General features: G+C 38.8%; 1 protein-coding gene across 1 annotated transcript in view; it reads left to right on the top strand.

The window, feature by feature from the left end:
• The window catches only part of UTP20 (UTP20 small subunit processome component), an 87,538-nt gene that overhangs the window by 25,674 nt on the left and 42,526 nt on the right, over nucleotides 1–19,338 (top strand). The window contains exons 22-27 of the mRNA XM_012174896.4: nucleotides 5,409–5,594; nucleotides 9,130–9,220; nucleotides 10,288–10,373; nucleotides 11,150–11,275; nucleotides 14,521–14,687; nucleotides 16,563–16,771. Of these exons, the coding sequence (XP_012030286.3) occupies nucleotides 5,409–5,594; nucleotides 9,130–9,220; nucleotides 10,288–10,373; nucleotides 11,150–11,275; nucleotides 14,521–14,687; nucleotides 16,563–16,771 (865 nt within the window). The remainder of the gene's footprint in view (nucleotides 1–5,408; nucleotides 5,595–9,129; nucleotides 9,221–10,287; nucleotides 10,374–11,149; nucleotides 11,276–14,520; nucleotides 14,688–16,562; nucleotides 16,772–19,338) is intronic.

The following is a 19,338-nucleotide window of genomic DNA, read 5'->3' on the forward strand; positions in this document are numbered from 1 at the left end:
ACCTCCCACCCCATATCATCTCTCTGGATCATCCCCGTGCACCAGCCCCAAGCATCCTGTATCCTTTATCGAACATAGACTGGCACTTCCGTTTCTTACATGATAGTATACATGTTTCAATGCCATTCTCCCAAATCATCCTACCCTCTCCCTCTCCCTCAGAGTCCAAAAGTCCGTTCTCTACATCTGTGTCTCTTTTGCTGTCTTGCATACAGGGTCGTCATTGCCATCTTTCTAAATTCCGTATATATGTGTCAGTATACTGTATTGGTGTTTTTCTTTCTGGCTTACTTCACTCTGTATAATCGGCTCCAGTTTCATCCATCTCATCAGAACTGATTCAAATGTATTCTTTTTAATGGCTGAGTAATACTCCATTGTGTATATGTACCACAGCTTTCTTATCCATTCATCTGCTGATGGACATCTAGGTTGTTTCCATGTCCTGGCTATTATAAACAGTGCTGCGATGAACATTGGGGTACATGTGTCTCTTTCAATTCTGGTTTCCTCAGTGTGTATGCCCAGCAGTGGGATTGCTGGTCATAAGGCAGCTCTATTTGCAATTTTTTAAGGAATCTCCGCACTGTTCTCCATAGTGGCTGTACTAGTTTGCATTCCCGCCAACAGTGTAAGAGGGTTCCCTTTTCTTCACACCCTCTCCAGCATTTATTGCTTGTAGACTTTTGGATTGCAGCCATTCTGACTGGCGTGAAGTGGTACCTCATTGTGGTCTTGATTTGCATTTCTCTGATAATGAGTGATGTTGAGCATGTTTTCATGTGTTTGTTAGCCATCCATATGTCTTCTTTGGAGAAATGCCTATTTAGTTCTTTGGCCCATTTTTTGATTGGGTCGTTTATTTTTCTGGAGTTGAGCTGCAGGAGTTGCTTGTATATTTTTGAGATTAGTTGTTTGTCAGTTGCTTCATTTGCTGTTTTCTCCCATTCAGAAGGCTGTCTTTTCACCTTACTTATAGTTTCCTTTGTTGTGCAGAAGCTTTTAATTTTAATTAGATCCCATTTGTTTATTTTTGCTTTTATTTCCAGTATTCTGGGAGGTGGATCATAGAGGATCCTGCTGTGACTTATGTCAGAGAGTGTTTTGCCTATGTTCTCCTCTAGGAGTTTTATAGTTTCTGGTCTTACGTTTAGATCTTGAATCCATTTTGAGTTTATTTTTGTGTGTGGTGTTAGTAAGTGATCTAGTTTCATTCTTTTACAAGTGGTTGACCAGTTTTCCCAGCACCACTTGTTGAAAGAGATTGTCTTTACTCCATTGTATATTCTTGCCTCCTTTGTCGAAGATAAGATGTCCATAGGTGTGTGGATTTATCTCTGGGCTTTCTATTTTGTTCCATTGATCTATATTTCTGTCTTTGTGCCAGTACCATACTGTCTTAATGACTGAGCCACTCTGTTTTGAACCTCTTGAATGTTTCTCATGATGCTGAGGAATGTGCTCTCAAAGAATAACAAGAACTTTCTGGAGTACTGTTTTACTTTGACTAGATATGCTCTGTGAGAGTCAGATTGCTTTAAAACGCTAAAGATAAGGGGTGCAAAATATAGAACAGTACTAGTCAATCAAAGGTAAATTTTCTGTTATCATTTTGTTACATGGGAAAATGGTGTAGGGTTGGGTTAGGCAGGCCACAGACCACAGCCTGCCAGCCTTTTCAAGGAACAGCAGGGTGATCCAGGAAGAAAGTAGTTGGAGGTGAGAGCAAAAAATTTAACAGGAGAATGAATTTGTGTAGGGGCTTTGAAGTGACAGTAAAGACTTTGGTTTTTATTGTCAGTGGAATAGAAAGCCTTTGGGAAGGTTAAACAAGGATTACACAACGAATGTTTTCTCGAGAATTTTTCTGGCTTCTGTTTTGAGAATGGACTGTGGGACAGAAGTGGTGAGAGCACAGGGACTGGGGAGGGGAGTTGGGAGGAGATGGCAAAAATCTGTGCAAGAAACGGTGGTGACTTGACCATGGTGGGGGTAATGCAGATGGTGAGAAGTGGATGAATTCTGGACACTTTTCAGATTTCAGTTTAAAAAGGTACGTTTTTGAAGAATTGCAACTAGATTAACCTGAGGCATTTGCTAATATTACATGTAGGATAGGGGTTGTGAGTGGTGGGGGGTATGCAGTAAGGAAAAAAGGGAGGAAATAAGGGTATCTATAAGGTTTTTTGGGCCTGAGCAAATGGAAGGAGAAAGTTACCATTGACTGAGATGGGAAGAAATGCAGAAGTTTGCTGATTTGTGGGGAAGATCAAGAGTTGTTTGGTTTTGTTTTGTTTAAAGACATATTAAGTTTGGGATACTAAACAGACATCTAAGTAGAGATTTCAAGTAGACAGTTGATTGTGGAGTTTAAAGTTCAAAGGAAAGGTTTGGTTTTAAGATAATAAATTTGAGACTCATCAGTATATGGATAGATTTTAAAATTATGAGATAGGGAGTGAAGTCACACCTGGGGTGTAAATGCAGGGAGAAAAGATTTCCAAGGACCAACTGTAATATTTTGAGGTTAAGGAACCAGCAGAGGAGTCCAGGACAGAGTAATAGAAGAACTAAGACCACTCAGTATTTCTTACAGTAATCAGTGGAATCAGATCTCTAAGACATCAATTAGATGAAGAATAAGGGTTGACTTTTGACTTTAGAATGACTTTTTTTTTTTGGGGGGGGATGGATCCACAGTGTTTATTTTTGTTTGTTTGTTTTTTTACAATACTGTATTGGTTTTGTCATACATTGACATGAATCCACCACGGGTGTACATGCGTTCCCAAACATGCACCCCCCCTCCCACCTCCCCTCCCCATAACATCTCTCTGGGTCATCCCCGTGCACCAGCCCCAAGCATGCTGTATCCTGCGTCACACATAGACTGGCGATTCGATTCTTACATGATAGTATACATGTTACAATGCCATTCTCCCAAATCATCCCACCCTCTCCCTCTCCCTCTGAGTCCAAAAGTCCGTTATACACATCTGTGTCTCTTTTGCTGTCTTGCATACAGGGTCGTCACTGCCATCTTCCTAAATTCCATATATATGTGTTAGTATACTGTATTGGTGTTTTTCTTTCTGGCTTACTTCACTCTGTATAATCGGCTCCAGTTTCATCCATCTCATCAGAACTGATTCAAATGAATTCTTTTTAACGGCTGAGTAATACTCCATTGTGTATATGTACCACAGCTTTCTTATCCATTCATCTGCTGATGGACATCTAGGTTGTTTCCATTAGAATGACCTTAACAAGAGTTGTTTTGGTTAATCTGATAGAGATGAAAGTATGATTAAAATGGGCTTAAGAGAAAATGGAGAAGAAAAATGGAAACAGCAAGTATGGACAGTTCTCATAGAAAGGAAGCAGACATAGGTGGAAGGAAATGTGGGAATAGAAAGAAGGCCTTTGGTGGTATTGCTGTTTAACTTAATTAGACAGTCTCTATGTATGTAATGCTGGTGTGAGTGATCCAAAAGTGGGGGGAAACTAGTCACACCAGAGGGGGTAAAATCGCTAGAGCCCTGTCTTTGAATAGGTAAGGGGAGAAAGGATCCCATGCATAAATAAAAAGGTTTGCATGAATAATTCATTCTGGGAAAGGTTACGAGCAAAGATGCACACAGGTCAATAGATACGGTGGTAGTAGTGTAATGATTTTCTCTTTTTCACCCTTTGGGCTTTAATTTATTTCTAGAACAAGAACAGTGACATTTAGCTTCCTTTCCTTGTTTTGAAGATCATGTAAAGTAATGTTTATCATTTGTTTTGTGAATTTCAAGGAGCTGTACCTATGTAAGCTGGTATTAAAGGTGTTAGTAGGATATGAAGTTCCTGTCATGTTGATTTTTTAAACTTTTTCTGTAAAGAAATAAATTACTCCTTAGCCTCATGTAAACATCTACCTCTGTTAGGACTAGGTACTGTGGAGGTGGGGATGGAGAGAGGAAGCTGTAACAGAAAGTGAGTCTCTGAGTTTAAAAAGATAATGACTAAAAAGATATAATTTTTAAAAAATGTTTAAGGTGAATTGGCACTTAATACCTATAAACAATATCTTGATAGATGATCCAAACTAATGGAAAACCCAAGAGTCACCTCTAAGTCTGGCTTTGAAATACATTATGGGCTTTTTCTTTTGGGGGCTTATACATTTATACTTCTAAATATTTTTCAAATAATTTGATATTAGTACTAACCGTGAATCCCTTGTAAACATTTTCTAAGAAGCCCCAAACCAGCAGCAGAAATGAATGACTAACAATAGAAACAGTATCTTAATAATAGGTGACATTTAATGACTACTTGCTGTGTCTTATAGACACTCTTATAAGTGCTTTGTATGAACTGTCTTATTTATAAAAATACTTCATTTGGTTAATTGAGCGTTGAGAGTATAATGCGGATGTTTTTAAATAGTGATGGTACAGTTTGTAAAGGACAGAGCAACTTTGTTCATTTCATTCATTCATTCTTTTTTTTTTTTTTTTAATTTATTAAGGGGAAGAGCCTGCTAGCTAAGAATACTGCATTGAGCCTGGTGGTGTCTCAGCCCTCCAGGTGTGGTGTAGTGTATTAACCTGTAGTATATTTCTTTAAGGTGTGTTTATAGGATGCTGTCCTCAAACATGTGTCAGCATATTTTTGAGTGAGGACTTTAAAGTCAGTCTGATCAGTTTCCTCACATCTATAACCCAGCGTCATGCACAGAATAGACAACATATTTATAATTGTTAGATTAATGACTCAAAGTGACACAAAAGTAGTGCACTGAACAATAGCCTTCAAGGTAGTATTAGTTACCTACAACAGGGGACCAAAATTTAAGCTATGGAATTCAATAACACATATGAATACCAACTGCAGAAGCTTAGAGGAGCCAAAACATGAAGCATTACTGATTTTCATTGCGTGGACATTCCATTCGAGTCTGTCATATTGTGACTTCCCTCAAAAGCAACAGAACTGATAGTCCTCCCTGTCTTACCAGGCCATACCTGGAGGACTGGAATTTGTTGTGGCACTCTTTTTGAAAGGACATCTTCAAAACAATGTATTTGGGATACACATACAGCATGGTCTAAATACTGTAATATAATCTACCCCTACACACTCCTCCCCGAGTTGTGGTTCCAGAGACAGGGAGGCCGATTTCAGCTTAGTCCAAAATAGACATTTCAGTTATTCTCAACAGTGTAACAGTGAAGCAGGCTCTCTTCTGCAGTTAGTGATTGACTTGTCAAATAAGGTCCTTAAGAGAGGCTGCATTTAAATACTGTGGAAGACCTCCACTAAGGGGCCTCTGGCGTTTCTTCTGTGTGTGAGTCTGTGAACTGGGGGCACACGTTGGTCACAAGCGTTTAGGATATCTGTCTGATCTCTTTCCACTGTAGCAATGAGTATTACCCAGCAGATCTTCAGGTCGCACCAACCCAGGATCTGCGAAGAAAAGGCAGAGGGCTGGCAATAGAGGAAGCAGAAGAGGAAACTGCTGCCAGAGACGAGGACGAGTTGGAGGAAGAGCTGGGGCCTCAAGAGGAGCCCTCACAGAAGAAAAAGACAAGAAGAGCTGCGGCAAAGTAGGTTCAGCATTGCTGAAAGAGTCAGGGCTCCGGGAGGAGCAGGAAGAGACCTCGTGTGACCGCCTGTGAAGTAGCCAGGAATGAGATGAAATTACTCAGATAATTATTTACCAAACTGCTGCATCTTCCCAGGATTTTCTTTTACAGCCTAAAGAAAACTGCCAGTGTTCTGAGTTTTTTTTCTTTGCTTGCTTATTTTTTATTTTTTCTTGTTTAGCTGCAGTGTGTTAGAGTTGAGGGACTTTGGAATCATTTGCTTATAGCACCTTTTTATAGATGAGAGCCCTGGGCCCTGTAGCAGTTAAATGGCCTTGACCTTTGCCGTTCGCTTTCATAGCACTGGGACATTATGTTTGTGTGCTAGGGGAACACAGAATGGAACATATTTTCTTTCATAAACAAGGGTGTCAGCACTCTCAACTTGGTCTTTTGACTTCTGTCTTGATTACTTTTGGCTTTCTTTGCTTTTTCATGCTGTTATATTCTCTTTCTGGCTCTCTGGATTATTCATTTACCTAAATTGTTAGAAATCTTAGAAAAAAGAAGGGACTGTGCTTTCAGCTCACTTAAAGATTGTCTGAATTGAAGTGTCAGGGATTCACCAGATTGGTGCTGCTGTGTTACTGTAACACTTTGCATCTCAATCTCATGTGCCCACTTGTTGAGTCTTTCCCATGAGTCATCTATTCGCCTAGCATTCAGCAGCTGTATTGAGGTTCTTCTGCTAAATGCAGAGCTACAGAGGTCTTTAGCCTCTGCAGAGCTGAAAGCAGTCTAATGCCTGGTGAAATATTTTAATAGAAGAAATGTTTTTAAAGAAGTTACAGGAGCACAGTAAAAATAATAATAATAATAATTCTACCACAAAGGGAAGACTTTTACAAAGAGGAGATCACCTTTGGAGCTGAGAAACAAGTTTACCAGGCACAGGACATGCTGGCTGATGGAAATAGTATATAAAGCACAGGGGCGAGAAAGATCACATCCCAGCCTCCCTGCTCCTGCCTTTCCACAGCTCTGAGTGTTCTGTCGCCTACTACTTCCCCTAAGACAGAGATTGCTGCGTTTGTCTTCACGTGCTTCAGCATAACAGCTGGCCAAGGGTTTGTCCTCATATTTGTTTGCTGAGTGAATGAATAAGCTACTCAAGCACTCATACATCTTTTGTTCTTATCCTTGGACCTTTGCTATAGCATTCTTTTTGCAGTGCCCTTGCCTTATTGCTGCCAAGGGAAATTCTAGTCATAACTTCAAGGCGCAGTTCTCACACTGCCTCTTCAGTGAAGCTCTTCCTGTCTTTTGAAGTTATCTAATTATCTACCTACCTTCAAACTTTGATAGCAGCTCCTCTGGTCAGATGCTGTTCCTTGCCTTGGATATTAATTTTTTTAAAAATAAATCTTCCAAGTAAATTTAAAGCTCTTTAAAGACAAGTTCCATGTCTTGATTAATTTCCCTGCCCCGTGTAGCCAAACCTAGAATGTTGCTAGCATTCACCATCATTGAAAGTGTAAGTAAATGGATAATCACATTCTTCTGGGGGCCATCTCAGTATATTCATAGTCCAATTTTATTAACCCATGGAACACACCCCTCACTGGTAGGTATTTAATGAGAACCTGTAAATTAACTTCTATTTGTCTCTTGAAGGCTACATGGCACATGAAAAATACTTAGTAAATGTTGAGGGAAGGAATGTATGTTTCAGTAGATTTTAAAATTATGTTTTGTAAAACTGCAAAGGCTCAGTGATAAATAATTACAGGGACATTGTATCAGTCAGAGCTTACCAGAGAATTTGTTGGGTAGGTTGGAAACTGGAGCAGGATTTGATGCTGTAGTCTTACATGTGAAATTCATGGGGTAGGATTTCTATGTGACAGCCTTATGGCAGAATTCCTTTTCTGGGAAACATCAGTTTTTGTTCTTCCAGCTTTCAGTTGTCTCGATGAGGCCTACCTACATTATTAAGGGTCATCTCCTTTATTTAAAGTCCACTGGTTGTGGATGTTAACCACATGTACAAAAATATTTTCGTCACAACACCTAGATTAGTGTTTTGTTATATAGCCGGGACGGTAACTTAGATTGACACATAAGACTAATCGTCACAGGCATTTAGGTTGAATGTAATAATAGTGCTTCCCTTACCCCTGTTTTTCTACGATATCTAAAGAGGTCATAATTTCCGGCTGCTTTTATTAACTAGTAAGACTTTCAGTTTTGCTTTTTTTTTTTTTTTTCGCCTATTCTTAGGCAAAGAAATGTGTTGTTCACTAAGCTCTTAGGAACTGAAGTACCACAACTTGTTTTCTTTAATTCAGTCCTGCAGAAAAGCTGGAAGTCTTGTTCTTTGTTGAGATAAGGAATGAGACGCTGAGACATTCTGGGACTTTTCCCAAAGTCAGCAGCTCAGAATGGCAGAACCATACATGTGGCTTGGTTTCTACCTCTCTTCACTTCTCCCTGCTTAGGTTCTTGAAATAGGCAAATAACATTTCTCAAGATCTTAATTTATTCATTCAGTTTTTTAAGTTTAATACCTCTTTTAAATTATACACAGAAAACAGTTTTCTCACGTGTTTTTAAAGCATCACGGAGTCTTAAGTATTAGGAAGCTGAACATGTAAATGCAGTGGAAGCTGTCTGCTCATTCTGTTTAGATGGAACCATTTATTTGAAGGCAACCCCATCTTCAAATTTAAATTCCAACCACAGAACATTGTGCTATCTTTCTGTTTCTTGGTAAGCAAGAGCCATGGTTTTCCAAACTTGGACCCCTGTTGCCTGACATCAGTTTTTATGTTATATGAAAGTGAGGAAGCGTAGTATGTTCCACTTTCCTGTCTACTGCATAAAAACTAGACAGAAAAAAAAGGATCATTCCAAAAATCATCTGTGTTCAATTTTGGAATATGTTAGTGTTTTGATTACTTTCTTTCTATATTTGATTTCATTTAAACCGTTCTAAGCACATCCTGCGGTAGAAGGCAATGGCACCCCACTCCATTACTCTTGCCTGGAAAATCCCATGGATGGAGGAGCCTGGTAGGCTGCAGTCCATGGGGTCGCTGAGGGTCGGACATGACTGAGCGACTTCACTTTCACTTTTCACTTTCATGCATTGGAGAAGGAAATGGCAACCCACTCCAGTGTTCTTGCCTGGAGAGTCCCAGGGACTGGGGAGCCTGGTGGGCTGCCGTCTATGGGGTCACATAGAGCTGGACACGACTGAAATGACTTAGCAACTAGCAAGCACATCCTGAATGATTTTCTGAGGTTGGGAGCCTGAATTTCGGGGAAAGGCCTGTCTGAGATTTGGAATTTCTGGAGAATGATTTCTTAAATTCAAGTAATTAAAACTTGCTAGTGTAATTAACAGTGAAACTGTATTTGAGATGTTTAGAGTACTTGTCAGAGAAAATTGGTAGATACTTTCATCTTACGAAAATAATGTCTGTTTTTATATCTGGTTTTTCTTTTTTCTGTTTTTCTCTCTATATCTTTTGTTTGTTTGTTTTTTGCATTTTAGGCAGTTAATTGCTCATTTGCAAGTTTTCTCTAAGTTTTCAAATCCACGAGCCTTATATCTGGAATCCAAATTATACGAGCTGTATCTTCAGGTAAGTAAAATAAATTCTTGTCACTGTAGTTAGTTGTGAACTTTTTTCTACCATTTTCTTTACCCAAATAACGTCTAGGTTTTCAGTAATTGTTGACTAGGGCTGATTTCTACATTTTAAGTATATATTTTTTTAACTAACAGATACTGTCTATACCTTGAGGAACAGTTTTAGACAGTACTGATTTAGTGGATTTTAAAGAAATTGAGGGTGACTAAACATTGATTGGCTGTGTTAACAGTGGGTGTAGCAAAGTGTTCGTTGTCTCATGAGAATTAGGTTTTAGAAGGGAGTAGGCGTTTGTGCCAAGAGAGCTGCTACTTTTCACTGCTAGGCAAGTTAGCATTATGGAGCCCTAGGGTTTCAGGGTCTGGTAGACTGAATGAAAGTAGGTGGAGTAATAGTCCGTTGCAGTTATAGTATATGACCTTAAATTCCAGAAAATGTTGCAGAAGGAAAAAAAAACTGATGTCAGAAGCAGAGTAAAGCATGGGATGTCATTCTTAGCCATCTGGGGAAATAAGATTTTCTCTTTTCACTTGGAGATTTTTTAAATGAAACATTATTTTGGCAGAATTTATCCTTATTTTGTCTATAATTCAGATATAACTTGTTTATAAAATCAGAAGTCAAAATTCTCAGTTGTCGACAGGAAGCAAAGATCTGGACTGATCAGAGAGGCCTTAGAGCTGGGTCTTTCCTGGCGTCTTACTGACTCTGGTTACCTTCATGGTATAAGAGCTTTCCCTCATTACAGGACCAATCCAGCTGGTGTAAATCTAAAGTCCTGTAGGGAATTGGCCTTGGCCAAAAGACAGACTTGAGAGTTTGGCATGTGGGATGCAGGTGTCAGAGTTGTGTTTTTGTTTTGTTCCTTACATACATTCTATTTATCTTATGTTACCTCCAGGACAATGTAAAGCTATTGTCATGAATCATCTTTAACCCACATCTAAAAATTTAGGTTCTAAGAATTTTAATTTAGCAAATTAGTAAAAGTAAATTACTATCTGATGGCATGTGTATATTTGACTTCATTCATTTATTTTATAAAATATCATTCCTAGTTGTTGCTACATCAGGATCAGATGGTACAAAAAATAACACTGGATTGCATAATGACATATAAACATCCACATATTCTCCCTTACAGGTAAGTTATTTGAAGCTAAAGAAATGGTGTTTAGGGGGCTATTTTTACTCTTTTTACCAAAGAGCCTCATAATTTTTTAAAGGCCCCAGGAAATTAACCCTCTTTTCTAAGGTAATCATAATGCTATTTTCAGGTAAGAAATGAAAACTAGAAATATATTTGTTTGTTAAGAGTGCTTCTTCATGGATAATAAGGTAGGAGAGAGAATATTAATTGAAAAATATGTGTTGAGGTTATGTCGTTTCTTCTTGCTTTATATAATGGCATTAAAATCTTGGTGATTACTTAAGGATCATCGTAATTACGTTCCAAGAACTGAAGAAAGCTTTCATATTATGCTTTTTTAAACAGCTGAATTATTGACTAACCCTTTATGGTCCCTCTGGGGCTTCCTTTGTGGCTCGGCTGGTAAAGAACCGTGTGCAATGTTGGAGACCTGGGTTTGATCCCTGGGTCAGGAAGATCCCCTGGAGAAGGGAAAGGCTACCCACTCCAGTATTCTGGCCTGGAGAATTCCAGGGACCATATAGTCCATGGGGTAGCAAAGAGTCGGACATGACTGAGCCAGTTTCACTTTCACTATGATCCCTCTTACCTTTTAAAATTTGAAACTTGCCATTTGGGAAGGTATTTGCGTGAAGACTTTCTTTTATGGATGTCAGCTACGATGTAAAATATTCTTAATGCCTATTTCTTTTATGTATATATTTATTACTCAATTATATTTTTAAAAAGTAGTTTTAAGTGATGATTTGTGCTAAATTCTGTTTTTAAAGGGAAAACCTACAAAGATTGCTTGAAGACAGAAACTTTAAGGAAGAGATAGTACATTTTAGCATTTCTGAAGACAATACAGTGGTGAAGGCAGCCCACCGAGTAGAGCTGTTTCCTGTTCTGATGAGGTAATTTATACTCTTTCAAAACTGATCATAAGGATTGATCACAAAAACAGTTGTGAATATAGTATTATGATTCTTTCAGCAATTGTAATGGAATATTTCATCTTGAATTTTATTCATTTTTATAATTGGTTCTTTGGGGAAAGTCAAATTGTTATAGAGACTTATTTTAAATATTTTTTCCCTAATAAGAGGAAAGATCTTGACATTGTGTTTTTTTAATAGTGCTATTAAAATTAAATCCAGTATTTCTCTAAGGTTTAAACCATTGAGAAATAGTAAAAATAATGTATTTGTTTGATAGGTAACGAATTATGAGATATAAAAACTAACCATATATAAAACTTTATTATAGTTTTTACTGATTTTTCTGGGTCAAAAAATAATTGTAAATAACAATCATCAGTCAGCTTGTTAGTCCCTGTTTAAAAACCTCTGAGGTCCCATTTTACTGAGAACAACAGATGGAGTCCTTACTGCTCCCGTAAGGGCCGGGCATGACCTAGCCCAGACCTGCTTCTCTAACATCTCTCTCGTTTACCACCCCTCTCAGAGCCCACACCACAGTCTTTCTTCACAGTACTTAATCATCCATCATGGCCTCTTACTATCTGTCTTCTCTACCAGAAGACAAACTCCATGCCTCTTAGGCAGTAGTGGTAGGGTGAAGTTTGTCTTCTCTTTTCTGATATAAATACCCTCTTCACTGTTTTGTCATTTGATCTACATATTCCCTACAGAGCCTAATGAATTAATTGGAGTGGTGGTAGTTGTGGTTATCCTTGTCTAGCTACTGTATTTAACAGTAATGTTTCTAGAACAGCTGTTCTTGTCTTAAAGTGTGGTCTGCTCCTTCTTGGTGGGGGCTGTCCCAGAGATGCTTCTAGGACATCCACGAGGTTAAAACTTTCTTCATAAAGACATTCCCTTTTCTCACGGTGCTCCTGTTTGTGCTGACCAGGAAAAAGCAATGATGTATAAAACTCCAGGTGCTTAGCATGAATCAGGACAGTGGCTCCAAACTGTGCTAGTCATTCTTCATTGCCACAAACCTAGAGTTAAAAATTAAAAGCTGGTTTCACTCACTGCCCTTATTGCATCTTGAGCCTTGAGTACTTGTCTTTATTGAGCTTCCCTGGTGGCTCAGAGGTTAAAGTGTCTGACTCCAATGCAGGAGACCCGGGTTCGATCCCTGGGTCAGGAAGATCCCCTGGAGAAGGAAATGGCAACCCACTCCAGTATTCTTGCCTGAAGAATCTCATGGACAGAGGAGCCTGGTAGGCTCCAGTCCACGGGGTCACAAAGAGTCGGACACGACTGAGCGACTTGTCTTTATTATTCTGTATGAATTGAGAGGTATGCATAAAACACTTCAGCTCACTGGTTTCCATGGAATTTTTTATCAGGTTTTCCAAGTAACTGATGCATATTACAGAATCATTCATGGGTAAAGATCTGTTCAAAGTGCAGAGTAGACAGATGGATTTTGATGTAACAGAGTTTACAAAGTTCACTGATAATGGTTTTAGATTCCACCTTGCAACTAGCCTTTAAGAAACTGCCTCTTCTTGAGCTTTGGTGTAGAATCAAAGTGGAATATTCACAATTATCTGAGAAGAATTATCTGAAAGTTTATAAAATATGTTCCCCTTCTCCAGTTGCGTATCTGTGTAAGGCTGGATTTTCTTCAACCACAGTATATTGCAACAGATTGAATGTAGAAGCAGATAGGAGGATTCGTTTATCTTCTAATAAGCCAAGCAATAAAGAAATTTGGAGAGGAAAAAAATGTACAACAATGCCTCTGGTCTCTCTCATTTGGAGAGGGGCAGGTTTGGAAAATACAGTTTTTATTAAAAATGTATAAATACTAATAGATAAAAGTCACATATACAAAAGCTCTTCAGTAATTTTTAAGAGTAAAAAGGGATCCTAATATCAAAAAGTTTGAAAACCATTGTCTTTAAACTTTTTATGTGAAGTCAGCAATTCTATCACGCTAGGAAGGTAGCTTTTATTACTATGTTATTTAGTTTTTTTTCTAAATGGATGTTGAATTTTATTAGAATGCCTATTGACATGTATTTAGATGATCATATTAACTTTTTTCTATGAGCCATTGATCTGTATTAATAGATTTCAGTGGTGATTCTTTCTTGCCTTCCTGGAGTAATCCTTATTCAGCTTTAATACCGTTTTAATGCAGCACTGGGTACAGTTTTCAGAAATGTTGTAGACTTCCCGCACCACCCCATTATGTAGTTATTATTATTGAAGTGTTTATAATATTGTGTTACTTTCAAGTGTACAGCAAAGTGATTATTACTTGTATATATTTTTCAGATTATTTTACATTTTAGGTTATTATGAGATACTGAATATAGTTCCCTGTGCTATACAGTAGATCCTTATTGCTTATCTATTTTATGCATAGTAGTTTGTATCTGTTAACCCATGCTTCTAATTTGTCCCTTTCCCCATCTCTTTCCCCTTTGGTAATCATAGTTTGTTTTCTGTGCCTATGAGTCAGTTTTTGTATATAGATTCATTTGTATTATTTTTTAGATTCCACATATAATTGATATCATATAATATTTGTCTTTGACTTAACTTCACTTTAGTATGATAATCTCTAGATCCATCCCTGAAAAAGGACTAGTTCCTTTCTCCCTGCTGTGGAACTATATCATGGGGATTGTTTTTCCCTGAAAGTTTTAACAATTCATCTGTAAAACTGTTTTGACTCCAAGTTTACTCATGATTGCTGATCTCTTCAGGTTTTGTTAGGTTCCTTTTGACTATTTATAGATGTCGATTTTTTCCAGAAGATTGCCCATTTAATTGAAATCTTTCCAGTTTCCTTGTTTTACTTATAGTTGCACTCTTATTTTACTTCGTTTTAATCTATATATTCCTGTTTTCATTTTTCCTTGTTGAGACTTATCTCTGGCCTGCCTGTTTTATTTCTTTTTTTCCCTCCTCCAAAGAACCAGCTTCCAGTCATTGTCTTTATCATTTTCTTCTTCCTGCTTCCCTTTGCCTTGTTTGTTGTTGTTATTTTAAAGTCTCCATGTTAAAAATTTGATTTTTATTTCATTCTTCCCTGTTTTAGAAACATTCACTTAAATCTGTTGAGCTGCTATTCCAGCCTTCTAGGAAAACAAAACAACTGTGTTTTAGGATTAATGTGCAAAAAAATAATGTTTTAGGATTAATGTGCAAACAAATAACCTTCTTGGACATTTTAGAATTTTGTATGGTCGAATGAAGAATAAGACTGGAAGTAAAACTCAGGGGAAATCTGCTTCTGGTACCCGCATGTCCATCGTCCTGAGGTTCTTGGCTGGGACCCAGCCAGAAGAGATCGAGATATTCTTAGACCTGCTGTTTGAGCCTGTGAAGCACTTCAGGAATGGTAGGTATCAACTGCCTGCCGTGCTCTGAATGCACATTCTCTGTTCAGACCTCTGCTGTCTCAGGCTGTTCCCCTACGCTCTTGGGCATCTTTCTCAGGGGGTTGGTTGCTCCTCCCAGTCTCAGTGGTGGTCTTTTGCTGACATGCAATTCATTTAAATTTTGATTGAATTAGGTGGACCTCACAAATGTTCTTGGGATTATCATCAGCCTTGTGCTAATAAGCCCCTGATTAGAAAATGTGTATTTTCTGCTTCTATTGTACATTTTGGCCATTTGAAAAGTGATGCCAAGTTGTAGAGCATGTGCCAAGTGCTTAGTCACTCAGTCGTGTCTGACTCTTTGCGACCTCATTGACTGTAGCCCGCCAGGCTCCTCTCTCCGTAGGAATTGTCCAGGCACAGATATTGGAGTGGGTTGCCATTTCCTTCTCCAGAGGATCTTCCCAACCCAGGGGTCGAACCCAGGTCTCCCACATTGCAAGCATATTCTTTACCAACCCAAGCCACCAAGGAAGCAAGCCCTTGAAAAGTGGTACCTCTCAGACATATATGATGAAAAGGTTTTTCCTTAGAAACTTAAAGTGTGCTGCAGAATGAATCTTAATTGTCCTGGCAGGTATTCTTTCACTGAGTCATTCACCTACTAAATAATGATTTGTCAAATACCCCCTGTGCCCTGGACACTGTTGAAAATAGAAAACCGAGCATTTATAACCTCTGCTCTTAACCTCACAGTCTAAACAAAGTGGATTAGTAACTGTATACAATGTGATGTTCTGTCATATGTTCTCCGGTATGCGAGGTTAGTAATTAAAAGTAATACTGGCTGACATTTATTGAGCATCTACTTTGTGCCAGAATTAATGACAGGCTCCTTTACCTAAAACTCAGTTGACCCTTAAAGCAGCCACATTAGGGTTCAGTATTTATTTGTTGCCATTTTACAGGTAGGAAACAGGCTTAGAGAGGTAGGTACTTTGCCCTGGGATTGGAACCCAGATCTTCCTGACTACAATACCTCTCTTCCAGTTTTATAATTGGTTTGCTTTAGGCAAACATAGATTTATTTGTAGGGTAATGTGTTGCTTTTTGTTTTTTTAATAATAAGTATAGCTGTTTAAAAAGTTTTCATTCAGTATAATATTGCCCTGTGAAGAAAGTTGGCTGTTAACAAATAGAAAAGGTTTTGTTCAGTGCAATGGCCTCTGTTGTAAGAGCGTAGCGATAAATGATACCCTTATGGATAAACCACTTAGGTGTGTGAATCAGCAAGCTCATGATCTCATACCAGTTGGTCTGAAGTAAAGCTCAAGCAATAACAATTCAAGTCTTTTAAGTAAGTTATGGAATCAGTTTGGCACCCATTCATAAAGGACCATTGTTTTACTTATTCACAAGCAGCTGCAAGAGAAATAAAACATTTGATTCTCAGCCTTTAAAGAGCTTATCACATAGCAAGGTATTTTCTTTGAAACTGCTGAAATTAGCATAGTCCATGAAAGCTCAGAGGGGAAAATGTGGAAAGTTGATAGACGGAATATTAATAAAATGGAATTCCTCAGGTTTTGAGGAATTGTATAAATAGGGGAAGAATTGGGCTTAGAGACTTTGTTCTTTCACGGGTTTCTTATTCTCTCTTATTCCTCAGTTTCCTCATCTATAAAGTGATAATAGTAAAACCTACTATATCTAGCTCATTTAATGTTTGGTAAGAATCAAAAGGAGAAAAAAATAAGTAAAATATATTATCTGTAAATTATAACAATAGAAAATGCTCTATTATTGGGAGAAATTGAAAGGAAGCTATAATTGTAAATGGGAACGAGCTAATATTTCACTTCACATACTATCTCTGCTCTTCTGTGTTTTACCAGGAGAGTGCCATTCTGCTGTCATTCAAGCAGTAGAAGATTTAGATTTGTCTAAAGTTCTTCCTTTGGGTCGTCAGCACGGCATATTAAATAGCCTTGAGATAGTCTTGAAGAACATTAGTCACCTGATCAGCGCATATTTACCAAAGATTCTGCAGCTACTGCTCTGCATGACTGCAACTGTATCTCACATCCTTGACCAACGAGAAAAGGTGAGCGAGATTCACTTTAAACTTTAGCTTTCTTCTTGGGCAAATAGGACTTCCCTGGTAGCTCAGCTGGTAAAGAATCTGTCTGTGATCCACGAGATCCTGATTCGATTCCTGGGTCTGGAAGAGCCCCTGGAGAAGGGAATGGCTACCCACTCCAGTATTCTTGCCTGGAGAATTCCATGGACGGAGGAGCCTGGCAGGCTGCAGTCCACGGGGTTGCAAAGAGTCGAACATGACTGAGCAACTTTTATCACTTTCTTCTTGGGCTAATACAGGTCGGTGTTTTACTTGGAAAATTGGTTGGAGCCTGAATAGCTAACATCATTCTAGGTTAAATCTTTCTTATGTAAGGTGTCTCTTTAAAATGACCTTTCCTTTTGGGAATCTTCACTGTTATAAATGCTTATGAATAGCTAGAAAACGCAGATTATATCAAGTGTCTATTTAAAAAGGAGGTGAAATGGTAGGGAGGCACTTAGTTCTATCTGTGTCTCACAGACCAAAGTCTGGGATAGTTGAACTGATGTTTCTTAGATTTATAATTTCAGAAGCCTGAAAGTATGAGAGACATCTTCTAACTCTCATTTATTCAGAGTATTTGGAGAATGAAGAGAACACTGTTGGCATTGTCCTTGTTGAGATAGAGTTGCCCAGAAGTCTTGTAAAAGTAAATGCTTACCTACTCTAAATGCAGTGTTTTAAGTGAAGGTAAGTAACAAGATTGGGCATGATAAGCCAACTAGCTAACTGCCAGGAGACTTCATGAGATGGTGCTTAGGAAATGTTTTCTGAAGGATTCTGAAGATGATACATTTATGTTCTGTTGAAACAGGTGTGTGAACATAAGTTTACTCTGCGGAGTTTAGGGGAACTTAAAATGTTTTTATGGACTGAAGACTTCTTGAAGGAGATAGGACCTGAAGTGAAAATCCACACTCAGGTTTCTGCTGTTGATTCATAACTCAGGTTTCTGCTGTTGTTAATGACAAATAGGCACAGTTTTAATTTGGCTAAAACTTATTTGTTTTATCGATGTGCCTGGTAAACTGCCTCTCAGATACAGCCAGAATTTTATGCTGCCTTATTCATTGAGCCCCTACTGTGTCAGACACTGTACTAAGCACTGGGGTGAAGGATCAAACAAAAGTTCCTGTCCATTTAAATATTTAGTAAATATTTACTTCACACCTGCTATCTGCCAGACATTGTTGTAGATGGAAAATGAAATAGTAAGGGCTCAGTATCTTGGGGAGATTAGATGGGAAGTTTTTCAGCCCCTAGAGCCCTGCAGCTCCTGCTTACTACTGAAGAACCTATTGCACCTCCAATAGAGAGGGACCAAAAACTATGGGAGGACAAAATTAACCCCCAGGTGTGGGACCAGGGGATTCCTGGACGAACCCACCAAGCTGAACCAGTCATCATTGTCCTCTGAGATCCCACTCGGTTTCCTAACTGGAAACAATACCCTCTCAAAAGAGAGGCTCGAGAGGGACTACAGCCTTTAATAAATAAATTCCTTCAGTTGGTAAGTTCTAAGAGGAAAATAAACTCAGGAGGTCCCTCTGCAGACGTCTGTAAGTCATTCTCTGTGTCCGTTTTCTCTTCAGTCCTCTGTTCGTGACTTCTAGCCACCTTGGCCTCCCCGAGCCGCACCATTGTCCCCTCATTCTGGGCACTTCCTTCCCATACCAAGGTCTGAAAGTCTGCAGGCAGGAAGCCAAGGAATGTGTAGGACTCATCTCGACTGTTTCTCCTCTCTCAGGGATGACTATCCTCTGTTAACTGCTGTCCAGTGTCCAGAAAATCATTGTTTCATATATTCTTTAGCGTCTTGAGACTGGAGGCTAAATCTGGTCCCTGTTATTTTATCATGTCTAGAAGCAGTAAAACCACCTGAAGAGAGCAGGCACAGCAGCCCTGCAGCTAACACAGGGCTGGGAGCAGCTCATGTTCCTGACAGCCAGAGCAGAAACCTCATGAAATGTGGCATCACAGAGTGTCCTTGGAAGGGGACTGTCTCTGTAGTGGAGCCAGATTAGCCCAGGCATAAAAGCTGCTGTGCCTCCACCTAACAGAGCCTAAAAAGATCAAACTTTTCCTGAGTAAATCAACTGCATCCCAGAATAAAGCTCAAAACCTTTTGGGTGATTTAAATGAAATTAGAGTTCACAGTGTCTAACATCCAGTCGGGTATTACCAGGAAAGAGGAGGATTTTGCCGGTAATGGGGGGAAAAAAAAAAAAAAAAGGATAGAATCAGACCCAGAAATGATACAGGTGATAGAATTAGACAAGGACATTAAGAAATACGTGCCATACATTCACAAAAGTAAAGGAAAGCATGAGCATGTTAGGGAAAGACATGAAGATGTAAAGAATTTAAAATAACCAGAGGTAGATGGGTGCTGCTTTTAGTAGGGTGTTCAGGGTCACCTCTCAAGAGCTGATATTTGAGCTTATACCTACCCAGCCACTGGAAGAACATTTCAGGCAGAGAAAGCAACTAGTAGCACAAAGTCCTGGGGTAGAGCAGTATTGACATATCCCAGGAAGAAACAGAACTTT

This window comes from Ovis aries, chromosome 3 (genome assembly GCF_016772045.2).
Source record: "Ovis aries strain OAR_USU_Benz2616 breed Rambouillet chromosome 3, ARS-UI_Ramb_v3.0, whole genome shotgun sequence".
Lineage (NCBI taxonomy): Eukaryota > Metazoa > Chordata > Mammalia > Artiodactyla > Bovidae > Ovis > Ovis aries.